Here is a 20646-nt window from a genome sequence, read left to right as displayed (position 1 = left end):
TGATGAGCATTTGATTCTGCTTTCTTCACTTTGTCCTGTTGGCACTTTTTCATAATTTTGTTTCTATGCAATTTTTTAAGTGCATTTTGAGATCTTAAATTTTCTATGCCAAAGTCAATGCCAGTAATTTTAAGAAAAAAGAAAGTGAAATATTTTAAAGAATAAAAATTGTAAAAGAGCCCATTGACCTGTAAAACATCAAGCCAGAGTGTAACTTTGGGGGAATAGTAGTCTATTTAACATTTCCCCCTTACGTTTAGTTATCGGTGTGACATCTGCCAGTTGGCTGGGTACCCCCTGCCACATGCATTCACAGAGTGCACCTGCATCACTTAGGGACACAGAGAGTTTATTATATTATTGGAAGCTTTGAAAATTAAGTTGCTATTTGGTGTGCTAGCAGTGAAAATTTCATTTAGATTGACCTCCTTTTCATCTCTTCTTCAGTTCCTCAAAGTGGGGTTAGCAGTTAGCTAGGAGAAGTAATGACAAGGACCTTTCATATTTTCCCAGTGTCCTTGTGATTGCAAATTAATGTTCAGGCACTCCATTCTTGCTTGAATAGCTTTAGTTTCAAATGCACCTTTCATTTTTTTTTTTTTTTATATGAAGACTTGTTACTATGGCTCTGAATTTTTGAATGTAGCTAAATTACACTGACTCTGAAAAGACCTGACTGAAAAAAAAATACAATAGGATTCTTAAAACGGGGATTGCTGTGCTGCAAACGAAGGCCAGGGTATAAATTGGGGATGCAGCACTGACGTTTTTGCTTTTGTTCTTTCTAGTATGCTCAGAGATAAAGTGTCTGGGTAAGAACTGGCAATTGTAGAGGATGCTATAGCCTTTCAGTTTGCAACCCCAAGTGCTCCGATTTTACAGTAAATTTCCTGGAGATGTCCTAATGTGAAATAGAAAATATAATTCTGGCAGCGTTTTGATACATGATAAGTAATCAATATTCTAGTTTGTTTGTACTAAAGATTATTTTAAAGAAACTTTAATCTTAAAGGGAATAACATGTATTTCCTTGCTTTTTTTTTTTTTTTTTTTTTTAACCAGAGCAGCGTTTACTTTAATTTAACATGAAGAGATTGGAACTAAGTCAATCTCCTCCCTCTATGAAATGACATGGAAATTGCTCTGCCGTTATCCAACCCCCCAGGAATGGGAGAAGATAGGAAAAGTGGGGGAGGAATGGCTGCTACTTTTGAGGTCTGCAGTTCAATTTCAGGCATTATTGATTAGATTAAGATTTATAACTGCAGAGAGAGTGACGGTTTTCAGAAGGGTGTTACTGTTCTATTGTTTAGCTTCTACTGTGGTATTAAAAGAATGCCCAGTCTACTTCTAGGAAGCTTCTAAAAGTAAACTCAAAGAAATTAGAATTTAAAATTCCAGTTTTTTCTGTCCATTCACAAATTTTTATGATGATAAGAAATGTCATTTATGTGATAAGACGTCAGGCATTTCCGCTCAGCGAAACAGTTAAATTTTATGGTTCTCTTTTATTCAGTTCATCTTTTTCTTTGCTTTCCTTTCCTTTCGTTGTGTTTGTTTTTTCTTCCCCTTTCCTTGCCTTTCCTTCTTTTCCTTCTTTCCCTCTTTTTTTCTCTCAATGTTGAGTACATAAGTGTATCTAGTAGTTCACTTTAATAAGCATTTACTTTCAGATTTCTAGATAAGGTCCAGCAAGACTCTGATAATACTTGTTTAAGAATCCATCATCCTGTGTTTGGAGATGATTAATAGTGGAGGATTCTTGTTTGTACGAAAGCCGTGAGCTAAATCTGTGTTACTAAATGCAGGGTCATTTGCAGGCTAACCTAGCAGAATTCCCTTCCTGAACGTACTAGAATGTCAGACACTTCAAAATGGTACCTGTAGAGACAAGCTTCTTTTTTTAACCTCAGAGTTGGTTTTATTCATAGATCAGAGTGTCAGAACTGCTGGCTTAGTTATTTACATTTGTTTTATGTTCAGCTGTCTGCTTGATTTATACTAATGTGATATGTTCCCTTTCTCTCTTCAGCTTAATAACTGGTTTATATTTTGTTTTGATTTTCAGTCCCGTCTTTTACCTTCACACCAACAGGTATATATTTGCACTTACCCTCCTCCTTTCCATTGTTAGTCTGGCATGTGTTCTACTATTGTGTTTCTGTTTTTATTTCATTTTCTGCAGTAAGTTGGGGGTAAGAACTTAAAGTGCATATCATACTTGATTTACTCACACCAGGCATGTGTTTAAAGTAGACACGGTTGGTGTTGCTTTTCTTCCATTTGATGCAATGATGTATTCACAATTCCACACTGGATCTTAGCCTTGTTTGCATGTGTTTCATTAAGTAGACGCACTCTGTCTACCTTCAGCATGATTTAACATGCTAATGATCTTATTGACTATTTCAGACTTGGCAGTGCATTTTTCAACTTAAGCTTTCGAGTTTTCCAACAAAAATTTCTCTCCCTTGTATTTCTCTGTCCCCAGAATCAATATTGTTAAAGGTAATCAAAATACCCAGCACATGTGAAAGATGAAACTTTTCATTTTCCCTAAGTCAGAATCCTAATATTCCGTTCTATTCAAAATGGGTCCTCTTCTGTCACATCACCTCCAGGAAAAGATGTACCTGTAGTGACGCCCTCTCAGTTTTAATCCAGTTATTGTCATCACTGGGAGAAGTTATCTCTCTATAACAGACTTCCAGTTTGGAGTTCTTCTAAGTAGCGGAATTTGGCAGCTTTAAAAACACATTTCTTCTTAGAAAATGTGTCTCTATTTACAGAAAAGCTAATCTTCTTAACCACTTAGCCTAACTATGTGCAAATCTTTTTTTGTTGTTGTTATGGTTAAAATTTTCCACCCCAAATTTATTACGCCGAGAATGCTTTCAAGAGCATTATAATATATTTTGATTATCTATACATGTCTGATGAAAATATAATAAGAAATAATTTGCACAAGCCACAATAAAAAATAGGTCACATGAATTAATAGTCACAACTTGGCATACATCTTTGTGTGTGGAAAGCTTTATTTTAACATTTATCTTTGACTTACTGGTACTCATATTTCTGGGAAAATTAGTAGGTTTTTTTTTCTGAGTTTAAGTTTACACTTATATAAAATCATGAAATTATGTGCTCCAATAATCAATTCAAAATGGAAATCCATGGGAATGCTAATGTACAGATGTGTAATAGTTATATTTAATAAGAATGTACTGATGTTTTGCTTTTTCTTGATTCTCCACCTTATTGGAACATGAAGAAAATAAGAGTGATATATAGATATCTAATTATATATATAATTAGATATATGATATGTATATATAATTCTATACAATAGTTAAAAGAAATGTCACTAGTTGAATCAGAAATCTGTTACATCGTGTGATGATTTTTGCAATGCTTCTATGTAGGAAGACAGAAGGAATTCCATTTTAGAAAGATGCTCACGAATGTAATAGCTTTTGATATATAAATATGTCTATTAATTGTTCCTTTTTTCCGTAACATTCTAGTAACTTACCAGAGAGGAGGCGAAGCTGTCAGCAGTGGAGGGAGGTAATTATCTTGCTTGTTTTGTAGATCCTACAGGGAATTCCAAATATTTCTTCATCTTCCTCAACGACACCACTTTCTCTGCTTAAAAAGTCTAACTTAAAGGTGAAATGTATTTAGTTCCTTGAGAAAGGCTCCATTTAGCTATGCTGGTGAACCAAGCTGTTTACACACAATGTAGTTGATTGGGGTAGTTGCATCTTAATCAGTGACCACCAGAGAGCGCACTTTAACCGAGAAAGAGACGCTGATTTAGCAAATGATTAAAAGGTGTTAAAGTGACTAAGCTGTGGCATTTATGAAGATGAACAAATATAGCTAGTTAACAAATACCATCAAAGAAAAAGTGTTCATTTGAAAAACCTGCTGAACACAGCAATTGCTCATAAGTTGTAGGTTATGTTTGTTTGTTCTTGTTATGAATTCAACATAGTTCACATCTCCATTTGCAGGAAAATGTGTTGAAATAAAAGAGGAAGTCTGGGTAGCTTGTTAACAAAGAACGTTTTCCCTCCTCTAATTAAAATGAATCTCAATCTTATATTTATGATTTTTAAAGTAATTATTATTCAGTGAACTTTAATATATTCACGGAGAAATCACAAATTGATGTGACAACCAGCTTCAAGGGGCTGAAATAAGGTATAAGTTATGTGATGAGCCAAGCTTCAGAATTTTTCACAATAATATGTTTTCTTTTTTCTCCAAAACAGTAACATCTAGCTTATGGTGTAAAAAAAGAAATCTTCCACCAAAACCATCTTATAATTCAAATTCAGTGAACTTACTAAATTCCCTTCTTTGTACAGCTGTGTAACATGGCTGCTACTGGAAAGCTAGAAATGAGTAAGATATTATTCCTGAATTAAAGGAACATACCATCAGATCAGAAAATGACTGAATTTAAGAAGTGGTTTAAAAAAATAAAGGTTGACCACCTTTAGCCAGTGCTGTACAAATTTGGCGACAAGTACTAATCTTTTCTTTCCTGGGTATTGCTAACTTCCTGTTCTCATACCTGTGAAACAAAGCCAGCCAGTGACAGACCCAAAGCTAGGAAGGTTTTCATAAGGAATAAATCCACTCGATTCAGGAATTAAAGCAGGGCATGTTTGTGCATCCAGGGGAATTCCATCTAAATCACAGCCCAGACATTATGAAAGAGCCTCTGGCATGAGAACATTTTCTCATGGGTGAATCTGGAATACCTGATTTTATAACCACTTCATTACATGTGTACATTTCAGCCTCCTCATTAATCAAAGCATGTGAAAGTGCTTCTTGTGCATCTTTGATATGTTCTTCACTAGCCTCTGTGCGTGGGCATGTGTACACAAGTATCACAGACACAGGCACTTACAGAAGTACAAGCCTGGTTCCTACTCTAAAAGAATTTACAACCTGGGTAGAGCAAACCAGCACATGGGAAGCGATGGCAGGAACGCATAGGTAGCAAATGCTAGTTGCTGTGGCAGGATGGGAAGATTACAAAGTTCCTGAGCTGTCTCTTTGGAAAGCTCACTATATCACAAAACAAACATAGCTTTTTAAATTTAAACATAGAATCCCTGGCAGTGAAGCTGATTTATTTCAAATACTAAGTAGAAATGATCATTTTCCTAAATGAAATGCTAAACCATGTTGGGATATTACGGAGGCAACAGTTCAGTAAAGATTTCAGAGTCAATGCTCAAAATGTCAGTTATATACAAAATGTTAAAATTATTTATTCATGCAATATATTGAACACTTACTATGTGACAGGCACTAGTTTACTTACTTGGGATGCATCAGTAGGCAAAGTGGATAAAAATTCCTGCCCTTCTAGACCTTAGGTTGTAGTGGGGAAGATGCAAGATGAATAATAAACATTTTTTTAAAAAGTCAACTGTATAATATCAGCAGTTGATAAATGCTATGGGAAAAATAAAGCAGGATGAGGACAATAAGGATGCTTTATGAAGGGACCTCATTCCTAGCCACTTACAGGTGTGTGTGTCAGTGTGTGTGTCTGTGTGTCTGTGTGTCTGTGTTTCGTGATCCAGTGAGATCAGAGCGGGAATAATGAACCAGACTCCTACACTGACTTCTCTTGTGTCTGTCCCTTAAGCACTGGTTTCCCTCATGTGTTTAAGACTCTCTTGAGCCCTCACTGGACCTCCTACCTCACTTGGTTAATGACACCAAAGCAAAAACCTTCCATCCATCCTCTTGGATCTCCTGTATCCATTACTGCATTTTGTTGATGCTGTCTGTTAACTCCTTTCACTCTCATATTGTTTCATTTCCAGCCCTACTTCTCCTTTGCCTAACCTATGACAAAAGCTCTCAGGAGTCCTACCTTTATCTATAATACCTTCATTAGCACTATTTCCTGCTAATTCCCTTTGCTCACTGGAGACAGAATGATCTTTTGAAATGCATATTGATCATGTTTCTGAGCTCCAGACAATCCCATTATCAACAGGACCTACCATGTTTAGAATATCAGATCTAAACTGGCCATAATATGCGAAGTCCACAAGCTCTAGGGCTCTGCAGGCTTACTTCACACCTCAAAATGTGCCAGATCCTACAATCCACTGTATCACCCCACCGGCCGTTTGCCAAAATGGCATTTTCTTCTGTGTCCTTACTGCACTGCCCCTGTATTATATAGGTCTGGACTGTCTCCCCACCCAGCGACCCTTCTCAGTTTACTGAATTCCACCTACTATGCCCTCCATTAACTCTCTAATGTGGAATTACCTCAATGAAGCACCTAACATAAAGTGATGCCATTATCTTTTGTTTGTATCAGAGGTCAGCTAATGATGTCTCTTGGGCCAAATCCAGCCTGCCACCTGTTTTTGTAAATAAAGTTTTATAAGAATACAGCCAGACTCATTTGTTTACATATTTTCTATGACTGTATTTAAGCCACATTGACAGAGTTGACTAGTTATCAAAGAAACAATACGGTTTGGAAAGCCTTAAAACGTTACTCTCTGGTCCCTTAAGAAAATGTTTGGCAACTCCTGGTAGATAATGACTGCCTCTGACAAGAGAATGTGAGTTCCTGGAGGATGGATATTACATGGTTTATTTATTGATAAATGGATTTTTAATAAAGTAATAAATGTAATTTATTGAATTACATAAATAAATGGGATAAATGACACAAAAGATTAATTTTTGAAAGACGTCACTTATAAGTAAGAAAAAAACGAATGAACCATTGAATAAATGAATGTCAGAAGGCCTGAGTTCAGTCCTTGGTGACATTAGAGAAGTTTTGGAGGCTATATTTTTTTCCTCTAATAAAAGGGGAAGGTTATCTAGAACTCTGTTATAATTGTGAACCTTGCAAGTGTGGCTATTCCTGGAAAAGAGAGAATAAAGATTGTGGTAAGCAAAGAGACCCCTTCCCAACTTCAAAAGGGCAAAGAAATTGTGAGAAAATCCAGTGAAATGATCATGGAAATATTAAGTAGCTGTTTCTGTTCATTTGTTTTCCTTTCCTCAAACATTCCAGGCAATGTGTCCCAAAAAACGTACTTAATCCAAACCACAGTAGAAGGCAAGAAAGCAGAGAAAACCTGAGAAGGGTGGGGCGGGAAAGTCTGGCTAACTTGGTAGAGAATGCCAATACCACATTCCCTGTTGGTGGGAGGTGAGGAAATAGAGCTCAAGCCTTTGCTTCTCTTTAAAATATTGGCAGTTCTGAGATCTAGCCCTTGGCTTTAGAGCTCATTCAGGCTGCCAGTGGGAAGGGGAGACAGCCTATTGCCTGACAAGCCTTCCTGCCGGGCTCCTCCACCATTTCCCCAGTTCCTGGACTCTGTACTGTTTGATTTTGTGATTTAGCAGCTCGAATAGGCTTTCTTGGGGTGAGTGATTGGAATATCAACAGAAGAGTAGGAATTGAAGGTAATTGCCATATAATTACTAAAGTGCATTTGCCCTCTTTTTTTCTTCATAGCACAAATCTATCCACTTAATATATTATGTGATAATACTATATAATAATATTTAAGAAACATGTTAATACTTATAACTGCCATGTGGATTTTTTCTGCTTCATATCTTAAGCTCAAATACATAAAGGTAGCCTGGAGAATTGTTTAAAAAAGACCTTAGAACCCTTATTAGAGTAGCTACATATGACCTTGACTTCCTCAAAGTCCTCTCAGATATATACATGGCATTTTAAGGTTCATTATGGGCCAGTAATCACAGCTCACCTTCTGCCTTAAATAATTAGCATTCCAAATTCAAGTCTAAACAGAAAACTTGAATGTAAACCGATAAGTCAGCTTCCTGTTGGAAACCACTCATATATATGAAAAGGGCTCTCAGCCTATGATGATATCAAAGCATTCACTATGAAAGTATTTTTCAGAGGGAATCAGAGCAGCATAAAAATTTGTCTGTTTCTTTTGAAACATGTAAGTCAGTCTGTGGAAAATTTCCTCTTGACCCATACTTCAGACATCCTGTAACATCTCTGCTGTGTCACATATGGAGTTTTATTTTTAATAACTTCTACAGTGATAATATTCATAGTTTAAGTTCACAGAAAAAATAGGAAAGCAAACGATTACTAGATGCAGAATTTCTGTAACAATATCTATTTCAAAGGCTCCAGATATCTGTGTTATAACTTGCATTTAAATGTTTAAAATTTCAACAGTTTGGAAACGCTGTTCTTCAAATCACGATTTATCAACAATTTTAATAGTAAGGTTGGCTCAGTTTTAACGGCTTACACTTCCAATACTTTCTCCACTCTTCCTTTTATGAAGAATATTCCAGAGCTTTGGGAAATGTTAGCACTTTCCCGTATATGTGTTTATAAAATCTTAGATTAGAGTGTATACTCTAGGGCCAGCCTGCTAGGGTTTGATTTTCAGCTCTGCCACTCACTCACTTTATATAACCATGCACAAACTTCTTCACATCTCTTAGACATCCCATTTCCTCATCTTTAAAATTTGGATAACAGTACCTCCCTTGTAAAATTGTTGTGGTGACTAAATGAGTTCATACATGTTAAAAAAAAAAAAAAAAAAAGAATGCCTCACACGTTATAAGCAAAGGGTAAAGATTTGTTTTTATTATATAAATATATGTACTCACATATGTATAGAAAAATGAATCATAAATCCATAGCCTTTTTTAGAATGGATTACTTCTCAACCATCATTTGCATACTAAATTTCCTCAGTAGATTATGTGCTAGAATAAGAACCATGGAAGGTAAAATATCAGATTTTTGCTTCCCAGGTAAATAAGAAACACAATTATTGCATTTTAACATAGAAAATAAAACCACCAAGAAAATATTTGCAGAATCTGTAATGCCAGTCTGTTTATTGTGAGTGGGACATCGCCTCTTTTGCTGAATGGAGGTATGTATGAAGTCAGTGTTGGAGAAGGAAATGAAGAATGCCACTCTTGAACTCCAGTTTGAGTCCCTGGCTCTGTTGGTCCAGGGCTCCCATTAATAATCGCTGATGTACTTGGCATTCCCGATGCACGGTAAAAGAAGAATCACATCTTCTGCCAAAAACTACCAAAATGAACGCTAATATTCTTTTTAGTGGGCATCTCTGTTTTATCAGATTTAATTCATCAGCTTTCCTTTGCTTATGTTGGGATGTATGACATTTTACAATGTCACCATCAGAAAATGTTGACAAGCTTACAGACCTATGCACTGAAACATTGATGAAGATCTGTGTAAAATGTCACAGAGCCCCCAAACTCATTAGATATGAAGCATGGTTTTGGAGAAAAATACGCCAGTGCATTTAATTTGAAGCATCTATCGTCTGAGTAAAGAGGCTTGTTTCATTTTTTTAATGAAGTTGTAAGGAGTCACAATTTTTTAATGGGTCAAAATGAAGAAGTGCCAACTATCTGAATTAGGGCGTTTTTTTTAAGCCACTAAAAGACTAAAAAATATTTTCATATTCCATGTTTGATTTTTAACCATTCTGACTAAAGGCAGAGTAGAACGTTGCAAACGATATGAGATTTTAGGTCTGATGCGTAACTCTTCCTATGTACAGTTATGGCTGTGTAAATGGAGGTGCATCCCAGGACCTTATGGTAAGTTGCCTTGAGTGTAGAATCAAAGGGCTAATAATGTCATTCAGCATAGTTCATCAGATGATTGGTGAGAATAACAAGATGAGGAAGTTATTGGAATTTTCAATAGAAAATATCATTCTCTATTCATATAACATTTGCTTTTATGTATTTTTTTATTTAGGCCTGGACTTCTCAACATCAGTGAACCTGCCACGCAGCCATGGCTGGCAGACACGTGGCCTAATACTGGCAACAATCACAATGACTGCTCCATCAACTGCTGCACGGCAGGCAATGGAAACAGCGACAGCAACCTGACTACCTACAGTCGCCCAGGTTAGGGACGCAGAGAGAGCGTGATCTGTATAAGCTTTTTAAGGAACCAGCCAGAAGATGTTTTCTTTCCCTCTCCCTACATGGGAAGATAAAATCTGACCAATATTTTATCCAGTGCTGACTATCGTTTAGCAAAATAGCCTGATTTAAGTATTTTCTCCATCCCTTAACCTCCATACTTTGCTAAAGTCCACCAAAAATATTTTGCCCAGATAATTGGGAAGATAAATTATACAATCGATAGCAAATAAGGAAAAATAAAATCATGGGAAAGTATGTATGTATGTATTTGTTTATTGGAGACAGAATCTCACTCTGATACCCAGGCTGGCGGGTAGTGGCATCCGCTTCCTGAGTTCCAGTGATTCTCGTGCCTCAGCCTCCCGAGTAGCTGGGACTACAGGCATGCACCATCAGGCTCAGCTAATTTTTATGTATATATATTTGTAAGTAGAGATGGGGTTTTGCCATGTTGCCCAGGTTGGTCTCAAACTCCTGGCCTCGCATGATCCATTCACCTCAGCTTCCCAAAGTGCTGGATGGGAATACAGGCGTGAGCCACCGTGCCCAGCCGTAAAAGTATTTAAAAAACAATTTTTTTTTTGACAGAGTCTCACTCTGTAGCCCAGGCTAGAGTGCAGAGGCGCAATCTCGGCTCACTGCAACCTCCGCCTCCTGGGTTCAAGTGATTCTCCTGCCTCAGCCTCCCAAGTAACTGGGATTACAGTCACACAGCACCACACCCAGCTAATTTTTATAATTTTAGTAGAGAGAGGGTTTTACCATGTTGGCCAGGCTGGTCACAAGTATTTATGTTGATAAGAATGTATGTGATTATGATTTATTTTACCCTGTTTGTTTGTTTGTTGTTTTTTGAGATAGGATCTCACTCTCTCACCCAGGCTGGAGTATGGTGGCATTAACACAACTCACTGCAACCTCAGCCTCCCGGGCTCAACTAATCCTCTCACCTCAGCCTCCCAAGTAGCTGAGACCACAGGAGGGCACCACCATGCCTTGCAAATTAAAAAAAATTTTTGTAGAGATGCAGGTCTTGCTATGTTGCTCAGGCTGGTCTCAAATTCCTGCACTCAGGCAACCCTCCTGCCTCAGCCTCCCAAAGTGTTAGGATTATAGGGGTGAGCTACTGTGCCTGCTATATAATTTTTAATTGTAATTAAATAATCTTTAATCATATTTAATCATTTTTGAGATTTTGGGAATAACATAGATCAAAAGGTAAATAAATTCATAGTTATAATGAACCAAATTCTTTAATAGCAAAAACAATAATAATAATAATATACAACAGTAATACAAAAATTTAAATAAAAATTAACTGGAATTTTAAATCAGATTTTATAGTATATTAGCAAATCCTGAGGACATGAGATACATATATATGTATATATTGTGTGTATATATATACACACACACACTTACATACATATATATATTTTGCAGCTGTGTATGCATACATTTATTTTCTATTGTTTGTTTTTTGGGTCAGATGTATATGTGACTAAAATTTTATGCCAAAACATAATAGTAAAAAATTGGATGTACATTATGCAAGATGTAAAGGAATAAAAATTGGCAAAGATTTCTTACCCCCCCCCCAAAAAAATACAATATTCGCAATATAGGAAATAGTAAAATAATTGTAAGGAATCTCTATGATGATAGAAGTAAAATAACCTATGGAATTAAGGAAAGGCAAGGGAGAAGTTGGAGTTAAGTAAAGATGTTAAGCACGATAAAGAACCAATCATAGAGCAATCTGCATGTCTGCCCTTAAAATGAATCCTGAGTCTCCACTGGCTGTGGACGTGACATAGCCGCGTGACCGAGTCTCTGCCCTCCAGCGGTCCGTATGCTGAGTGTCTGGACAGATCGATACGCATGTAATCATAAGTAAAAGAAAAACTGGGTTGAGACCCATAGAAGAGAAAAAATGGCAATACCCATTTAAATTAATAGGTAGAGCTGTGTTGTCCAATATGGTAGCCATTGGCAACAGATGGCTGTTTACATTTAATTAAATAAAAGGCAGTTTAAAACTCAGTCCCTCTTTTGCACTAGCTACATTTCTAGTGCTCAGGAGCCACATGTGACTAGTAGCTGCTGTATCGGACAAAGCAGAGTAGACCATGTCCAATATCTCCAAGGTTCTGTTGGATAACACACATATAGATAGGTTGGCGAAACAAAATGAGAATGCAAAAACCATGTGATCTTTATAGTATTTCTTAACCACTGTTAAACAAAACTAGAAATTAGAAATCGCAAAGGCCAGATCAATCAAATATTTCTGTTCCCTGATGGTTCATGGTTGAAATGCAGAATAGTTGAATTCAGTAGGATAGAGAAGTTAACCCATTTTTCTTAAGATTATATTCACATTTACATCTTTAGTAACAAGCATGTTAATTTATAATTTTTAACATATCCAGTTAAAAACCTAACATATCCAGTGCTACAGGTGACTTCTTAAGTTGGTACCACTTTTGGACAGCATGAATAAAATAATGATATTTTTACCATTGTAATTTAACTAATTTTTCTCCTTAAAAACTTTTAATTTAAAAATATGATTTCAGTTCTTCCTACTATTTTAATATTTTCAACTGCAGGGTGTATATATATATATATATGAATGTATATGTTATATATGTATATTCAGTTACTTACTGTCCAAATATTTTAATGGAGAGAAAACTGGAGTGGAAATGAGATATTAGATATTTAAGTATTATTTTAGTCTTTATTTGATTCAATGACCCAGGTTACTATGATTCCTTTTGTTATTATTATTGTCATTTTATATTTTTTGGGTGTCATTATGAAACCATGAGAAAATGATTATATAGCATGTTTTCCGGATAATGATTATCCAACATGACTACGACAAGAACTAATAGAATTCTCCTTAGTAGTATTTACTATCATTTTACCCCCGTTCCTCGTATCTTTTAAATGTAAATATTTTATAAAATATCAAAATCGCGGCCGGGCGCGGTGGCTCAAGCCTGTAATCCCAGCACTTTGGGAGGCCGAGGCGGGCGGATCACGAGGTCAGGAGATGGAGACCATCCTGGCAAACACGGTGAAACCCCGTCTCTACTAAAAATACAAAAAATTAGCCGGGCGTGGTGGCGGCGCCTGTGGTCCCAGCTCCTCGGGAGGCTGAGGCAGGAGAATGGCGGGAACCCGGGGGGCGGAGCTTGCAGGGAGCCAAGATGGCGCCGCTCACTCCAGCCTGGGCCACAGAGCCAGACTCCATCTCAAAAACAAAACAAAACAAAATAACAAGAACAACAAAAATATATATATATATCAAAATCTCAAGTTCTTTGATCCATGAGTAGTGTTTTCTCTTTGGATTTTCAATTTATATGCTTTGTCTGTTGCTTCAGCAGCTAACCAGTAGCTTCAAATAATTCAGTAAGCAAAGACTAGGAAATAAAAAGTTGGCACATAAAGATATACATGTATATATTATTTTAGTGGAATTCTTATTAATGAAGCTATTAAATGAAAATTATTTTAAATTGGTTGTTTACTTCAGCACTATCAGAAATTCAAATTTATTTAGTCTCTGCAAATTCTGTGTACCCTCTTTTTTTTTTTCAATTATTAATTTTCTTTGGAAAGCACATGTGGATATTTGGCCCTTTTTTTCATCTTATTTAAGCCCACTTATACTTTACGTAATGATTTTCTTATGACTCACAAAGCTACGTAGAAAGAAATTTAAAAGGAATAACCATGCAGAATGATTTTTTCCTTTTCCTCTCCATTGCACATAGCTGATTGTATAGCAAATTATAACAACCAACTGGATAACAAACAAACAAATCTGATGCTCCCTGAGTCAACTGTTTATGGTGATGTGGACCTTAGTAACAAAATCAATGAGATGAAAACCTTCAATAGCCCAAATCTGAAGGATGGGCGTTTTGTCAATCCATCAGGGCAGCCTACTCCTTACGCCACCACTCAGCTCATCCAGTCAAACCTCAGCAACAACATGAACAACGGCAGCGGGGACTCTGGCGAGAAGCACTGGAAACCACTGGGACAGCAGAAACAAGAAGTGGCACCAGTTCAGTACAACATCATGGAGCAAAACAAGCTGAACAAAGGTGAAGAGGCTTGCACGTATTCCCATCTATCTCTGTATGATACTCTCAGCACCTCGACTAGATGTCGAAACTTGTCTGCGACTAGCAAGTAAAATCTTTTCTTCTGTCGCTGAGATTTTCTTATTTCTTTGGTTTCAAAATTTCCAGTGTCAAAAAGTTAATTAGCACAACAATAACCTTGGAAATTTTATTTTATAATGATATATAAGTATTTTCAAATGGTTTTGAGATTAATTTAAATTTAATAGCAGGTGAGGGATTGGGACGGACAATCTTTTATTCATGAGGCAGATGTACAACTGTCACAATACCTCACATTTTCAATAAATAGACTATCCCATTCTTTCCACTAGAGGATGGAAGATAATTGCTTCTATGTGGTCATATAAACCAGTGGCATTTTTATATCAACCTGATATAAAATAATTAAATTAAACTTGAACTAGAGAAGTGGTTCCATTTGTTGTGTGTCTCCCACCTCATGTGCTTATTAAGACTGCTACAATATATAATTTTAGAACCTAAATTTCCTTGGTTGACCTGATTGAAGTCTGTCCATATAGAACCTAAAATAAATTGAGTTTAGTATTAACTTGAAGTCGCACAATGGCATTCTGTGGCCTGAAGGAAATGTTTCTGTATTGTAATGTGCATGAGTTGGAAAAGGTAGGTGTTTGATTTCTTTGTAGTCCTTTAGGCTACTGCTTTAATAACATGATTTGCAAAGTTATACCTCTAGGAAAACCAGGACAGGATTGCTCTAATGTGAATAGATGGGGGCAGTGCAACCCCTCTAGTCCAGGTAAAGAATACATTTTCTGGTAGATAATTGGAGATATAGACTTATTTTCTTTAGGGTTGAGTTGGTAACATTTTCTTCGAAAATACAATTTATCGCAGTTGAAGATAACAAAAATGTAACTTAAAAATTTCAGTTAAGTTAATATTATGTTTTAACTTGAGAATGAAGTCAGCTAGCCTTTTCTCAAGTTTAAGAAAGTACTTGATTGGTAGAATAACCCAATTTAATAAATCTTGATCGAGATTCTTGCATAAGTTCATGACAAAGACTGACGAAGATGAATAGGACACTTTCTGTAATCATGGAATTTGCAGTGGTGATTCAAACTATTGTCACGTTATTCCTTCATAGTGTATGGTTTTACTGTGGACTTCAGAAATCCCTGAGAGCCTCCATACAAATATTTCAGAACTCTGATTTATTGTTTATACTGCTTGTAAGCAGATTTGGTATGTCAGACTATAATAAAGAACCTGGAGTACAACTAGATGACAGATTATTACTGACTACATTCCAGTGGCGAGCTTATCATTTGGATTTTCACCTTTGCCTAAGTAAGCAGAAGCATTTCTGGGGCAAATTAAGATATTTGTTTTTTTTATTATTATTATGGATATATATTTTTATTAGATATAACCTTGCTGACAAGTTTCAGTTTTATTTTTATGTTACTGTGATTTATTTTTTATGATTTGCAGACATTTTTGTGATTTCTTATTAAAATCATATTGTATTATTAAAGTTATATATAGTTTATATATATTTGGAGTGTTAGCCTTTTTATATCCTGAGAATCTGAATACAACAATAAAAGAGAAAAAAGGCAAATAAATGGTCCAATTTGTTTCTTTAGTTACCAGAAATATAGATAAAGCAGAGATGTGAAATTGCTCACAAAGCGAAAATAATTTTTTTTTCATCTGACATGTCTAGATTATCGAGCAAATGACACAATTCCTCCAACTATCCCATACAACCAATCATACGACCAGAACACAGGAGGATCCTACAACAGCTCAGACCGGGGCAGTAGTACATCTGGTAAGTAAGGTGAACCAAAGAACCTCTCCTTTAAAAAGCTGGTACTTTCCAGGATTACAAATTGAGTGCTAATGGACTGACGTATGTAGGTGACACGTCTAAATCACTTTATGTAATTTGAATCTCAGGCATGGTCTTGTCTCTGCAATTTGAGGGACTTTCCACTCACTAAATCATTTTGTGTTCTATTTGGCAACAAAGACTGAGTGTCCTATTTTCTTTCTTGTTAATGAGCTTTAGCAAAGCCAGAAGAAACGTGTCTGCCTAATCTTTAAAGGCAGTGGGGACTTCTTTTTCCCCCTTGGCCAAAATGTAACTAAAAATGTTGCACATAGAGTTAACCTGCTAAATATGTTGCCATTTGAAACGAGCCTGTAAAAGCACATAATGTTTGAGGACACCCGAGCAGAATCAAAAGCGTAAGAGACAATAACACGAGATTCAGGTCCAAGAGGAACCTGTCTCAGTTTATCATCTCTCTACGATCCCTCAGTTCTTGCTCTGAAGCCTCGTAAAGCAACCTCCCAACCTCAGTCTGTAAGTGCCTCCCCAAGCCCCACTGAGGCTTCTTCCCTGTGGTCTTCATGCTGTTGCAGCTGTTTACCAGCTGTTTTCCTGATAGAGGCTGCAGATGGGAGCTTGCTGGGTGCGTAAGTCCTGTTTTTCTAATTAAAGGCAGCTCGTTATTAGAACTAACATGTGGCACGTCACACCACAATGAGAACAAGACCGATTGATCTTGACTCTAGCAATGTTTCTCCAGGAGAGCGTAGAAATGCCACTTCCCGGCAACTGGATTCAAGTTGTTCTTAGGGGCTTTTAGCCAAGAGTCTCCACCCCTCTTCTGTAATGAATATGGCATTTGCGTTTTACAGTTTTCCCTTAACTAACACGCTGGTTTGGCATTTTCTAGCCTGTGTTTCTGTTGGATTTAAGGGAACTTAGAAATGGCCCTTTACCTTTTAGATTTACTCTGATTCTATTATACGTTGTTTGTTTTAACAATTGACATCTTATTAAATGACTTCTTTTTTGAAACTAAGTCAATCCTGAATTAAGAGAAATATTTCAAGGATCTACTTTTAAGAAAATCATATGAAATATTTTGATATTTGATTATCTTATGCCATTTCATCTTTGAATTTTTAGTCACTCAGAGAAAACCGTATCTTAATGGGAAAATAAACAATGATGCTAGTTGTGAATGTTTAATTGACCTTCGGTATCCCTCAGCTTAGATACCTAGGTCTGGATGTTCTACTATTTGATATTCTGTGAATATATGGTAAAAAGATGTAAAGATGGTAAAAAGCAAGTAAATAGGGTATAGGAGACATCTGTGCCAGGCCTCTCCGGACTGGTGGAGTTGCTACAGGAGATGTATATCAGGAAATCCAGCGGAAGGCGCGGGTTAATGTCTAGTCTAGAACACACACACAGTCATCCCAGTGCTGGACACCTGAGTGGTGGGTGAGAGAACAGAGACACATACACGTAGTACTGATAATCGTAGTTTATTAATAACAGCCTGTCCCTAGCGCACGCTTGCTGCAGTAACATACTAGTACAAGAACATCTGGCGTAACAAACACTGCCATTTGACTGAAAATTCCCAAGTGACAAAAATATCAAGGTTCATTGAATATGGTCAGACCTGACTCATGTATTACGTGACTTGGAGAAGGATTGGATAGGGTTAAAAAAATAAGACCACGATAATTCACTGATATAAAGGGACATTATGAGAAAAATAATTGTAGACTCATCGTCTGTAATTCACATATGAATATAAAATGTAACATATTGGAAAGGGGGATATTTTATCCCAAAATAGTTGTTGATCTAAAATTTTCGTTAAAATAAATGCTTTCAAATATATAGCCTCCTGTGTTTAAAAAAAGTAATGCCGAATCTAAAATGAGAACACTGGAACACTTGAATAATTGGGCTATGTCAAACTACTAAGAATGTTCAAGCAACATCATTTTACCATAAGCCATCATTGTATAGAAACAGTGGCTGAAAACACTTCTGTCCCTTTTAAAAATCATTTTTCTGCTTCTTTTGTCATTAGTTCAATCAGTCATTCCAGCTATTATTTCATCTGTACTTGCCTTTCTGAAGGAAACTAGTAATTTCACTGTGCCTAAAACATTTCAATGGACAAGTACAAATTATATATATTCAGTGATTTAATGCAACAGTGGAACTCTAATAGATCGTATCTGTATCATATTGTATTTTAGGTTCCAGCAATTAAATAATAGAAAGGCACTCCAGAAAATATGTCTACAGCTCATTTGTTTGAGATGATAATCCATAATGCAATTAATTGCTGTAAGAAGATCACTATTAATGATATGACTTGAAACGTTCATTCATGGTTTTATTGCTTTTTTGCTATTTATTTTGCAGTTATTCATTGCAGTGCCTTGCATTTTCTCTGGTACAAAGTTCTGTTTAAAATTAATGAAAAAGCGTGTTTATCTCTGTATACATAAATGAATTATAAAATCATATTTACAAAAAATGATTAATTTGTGACTAATAGAAAACGTTTAAAGGCCAGAGATCAATGGCTTGTATTTTATTTCCTTTCTAGGGAGTCAGGGGCACAAGAAAGGGGCAAGAACACCCAAGGTACCAAAACAGGGTGGCATGAACTGGGCAGACCTGCTTCCTCCTCCCCCAGCACATCCTCCTCCACACAGCAATAGCGAAGAGTACAACATTTCTGTAGATGAAAGGTAAGAGGAGTGTCCAAACAGATGTAAACAGTGTAATATGATTGTTTCCGCCCATTTTAAGCAATTATTAAACTAGGTGGTCAAGAGAAGACAGATTCCTAAGGTCCACAAACAGTTGGCTTTAAATAAAACAGTGCTGGTCAGCAGGAAGTAAAAATTCTCCTTGCTGCTTCCAAAAAAGGAATTTGTGCTTCAAAAAATTCTTTTGGAACCTAGAATAGAATAGAAAAATGAATACATATTAGCTCATGTGTATATCCTGTGTGTGTATACATAATTTAACATATGGATATATGATTTTGTGATTTTTGAATATTAGAACTTCTGTGACATGTCTTGAAATTTTTGTAAGACAGTCGTGTGGATTGATACCACAACGATGGTATCCTGAAGGCTATTTGTTCTTAGATATTATCACCTTATGCTGAGCACTCTTTGTAGAAATGTGAACTTTGCTGAATTGTCTCTCCCAAAGACTTAACAAGTATAGTAGTCCACGTGACAGCAATTACGAAGTTAGTGTACCTCTTTCTCACTCCAGAATCTGTAGAACTGGACATGGTACCACCAGACAAAACGAAACAGCTGCTTCTTTAAACCAAAGGAGGAAAACTCCTTTAAGGTGGAGAATTAGCGAATACATCATAAAATATACCTGAAAATACAGTCTTTTCGGTGACTGCTGTAAAGACATCATTCCTTCATTCTGCACACACAGAAAAGTGTATTACTGTGCCAGAAACAAAGTCTCTGTGTTTCAATTTTCTAATAATCTTTTTATAAAATGCATTTTTAAGTAAAATTCTTATATAAAAATATTTACAGGGAGCTCTCATTATCCACAATATTTATACATTTTAAAATTCTTGTGAACAGTGAGTTAACAAATGTTGAACCATTGGTCCTAGGGGAGATACAGGGCTAGGTTCCTTCTAACCTCTAACCACAACATATTTGTCAGCTGACCAATACATAACCTTGTTTTATGTATTTTTAAAATATGCTTATTTAATATATATTGTTCATTTATTAACATGGAACCCAGTAAGTCATTCCTCAGCAAAGCTTATTTCATAGATATTTTTTTTTAAGGCACATTACAGCCTTCTAAGGCTTAGACTCACTAAGAGCGCTTCATTAAGCACTTCTTTTCAGGGCCGTTTTAAGAGGGAAATTACTAATATAAAGCTTAAAACATTTTGACAAACATGGCAGTAAGTAAACCACGGAAAGGACGCTTGTTTACTGTGTGAGAACTGACACAAGAAAGCAAAGTGTATCCTTGTTTTACCTCAGCTGGGAACAGGCACATCAGGCACTCAAATTTTTGGCCTCTTTGTGAGTCTGTGGGAATGACCATGAAAATGCCATAGATACCGATTTGGGGGTTTACAAATAAATTACACCGAATCAGTGAATTTGCAGATACAGAATCTGCAAGTAATGAAAACAAAACTGTATGTTTGGTTTGGTTTGGTTGGTTTGGTTTGGTTTGGTTGGTTTTGTTTTGTTTTTAGAAACAGGGACTTACCCCAGAGCTCAAGTGATCCTCCCATCTCAGCCTCGCAAGTAGCTGGGACTACAGGCTTGTGCCACAGTGCCCAGCTAATTTTATTTTTATTTTTTTGTAGAGATGGTATCTCACTGTGTTGCCCAGACTGTCAAACTCCTGATCTCAAGCAATCGTCCCCACCCCAGCCTCCCAAAGTGCTGGGATTGCAGGCAGGCATGAGCAATTCCACTTGACCTGAATGCATTTTTAAAAATGCATTTCCCAAGCTGTTTTAACAACATTCATTGCTGCTTTGGTTCACAAAAATAAGAGGACTAAAATGAAATAAGTAAATATAGGTTAAAAAAAAGAAGAAGAAAAAAGAAAAAAGCTATATTGAAGCTGCAACTGTGCCCCAAGGAGAAAGACTGATTCTAATGG

The 20646-nt window shown here is 36.3% G+C and overlaps 1 protein-coding gene across 11 annotated transcripts in view; it reads left to right on the top strand.

Moving 5' to 3' along the window:
* The window catches only part of ROBO1 (roundabout guidance receptor 1), a 1151573-nt gene that overhangs the window by 1098233 nt on the left and 32694 nt on the right, over positions 1-20646 (top strand). For 6 of the 11 annotated variants that reach the window (XM_021932676.2, XM_021932675.2, XM_031661738.1 and 3 more), the window contains 6 exons: positions 2069-2095; positions 3528-3570; positions 9824-9978; positions 13788-14123; positions 15859-15966; positions 18569-18713. In XM_021932676.2, coding sequence (XP_021788368.1) covers positions 2069-2095; positions 3528-3570; positions 9824-9978; positions 13788-14123; positions 15859-15966; positions 18569-18713 — 814 coding nt within the window. The remainder of the gene's footprint in view (positions 1-2068; positions 2096-3527; positions 3571-9823; positions 9979-13787; positions 14124-15858; positions 15967-18568; positions 18714-20646) is intronic. The other 5 variants (XM_021932690.2, XM_021932691.2, XM_021932679.2 and 2 more) reach the window with 3 other exon arrangements.

The sequence above is a fragment of the Papio anubis genome, chromosome 2 (assembly GCF_008728515.1).
Source record: "Papio anubis isolate 15944 chromosome 2, Panubis1.0, whole genome shotgun sequence".
Lineage (NCBI taxonomy): Eukaryota > Metazoa > Chordata > Mammalia > Primates > Cercopithecidae > Papio > Papio anubis.
Note: the sequence above shows the minus strand (reverse complement) of the source record. Positions and strands in the feature narration are given on the sequence as shown.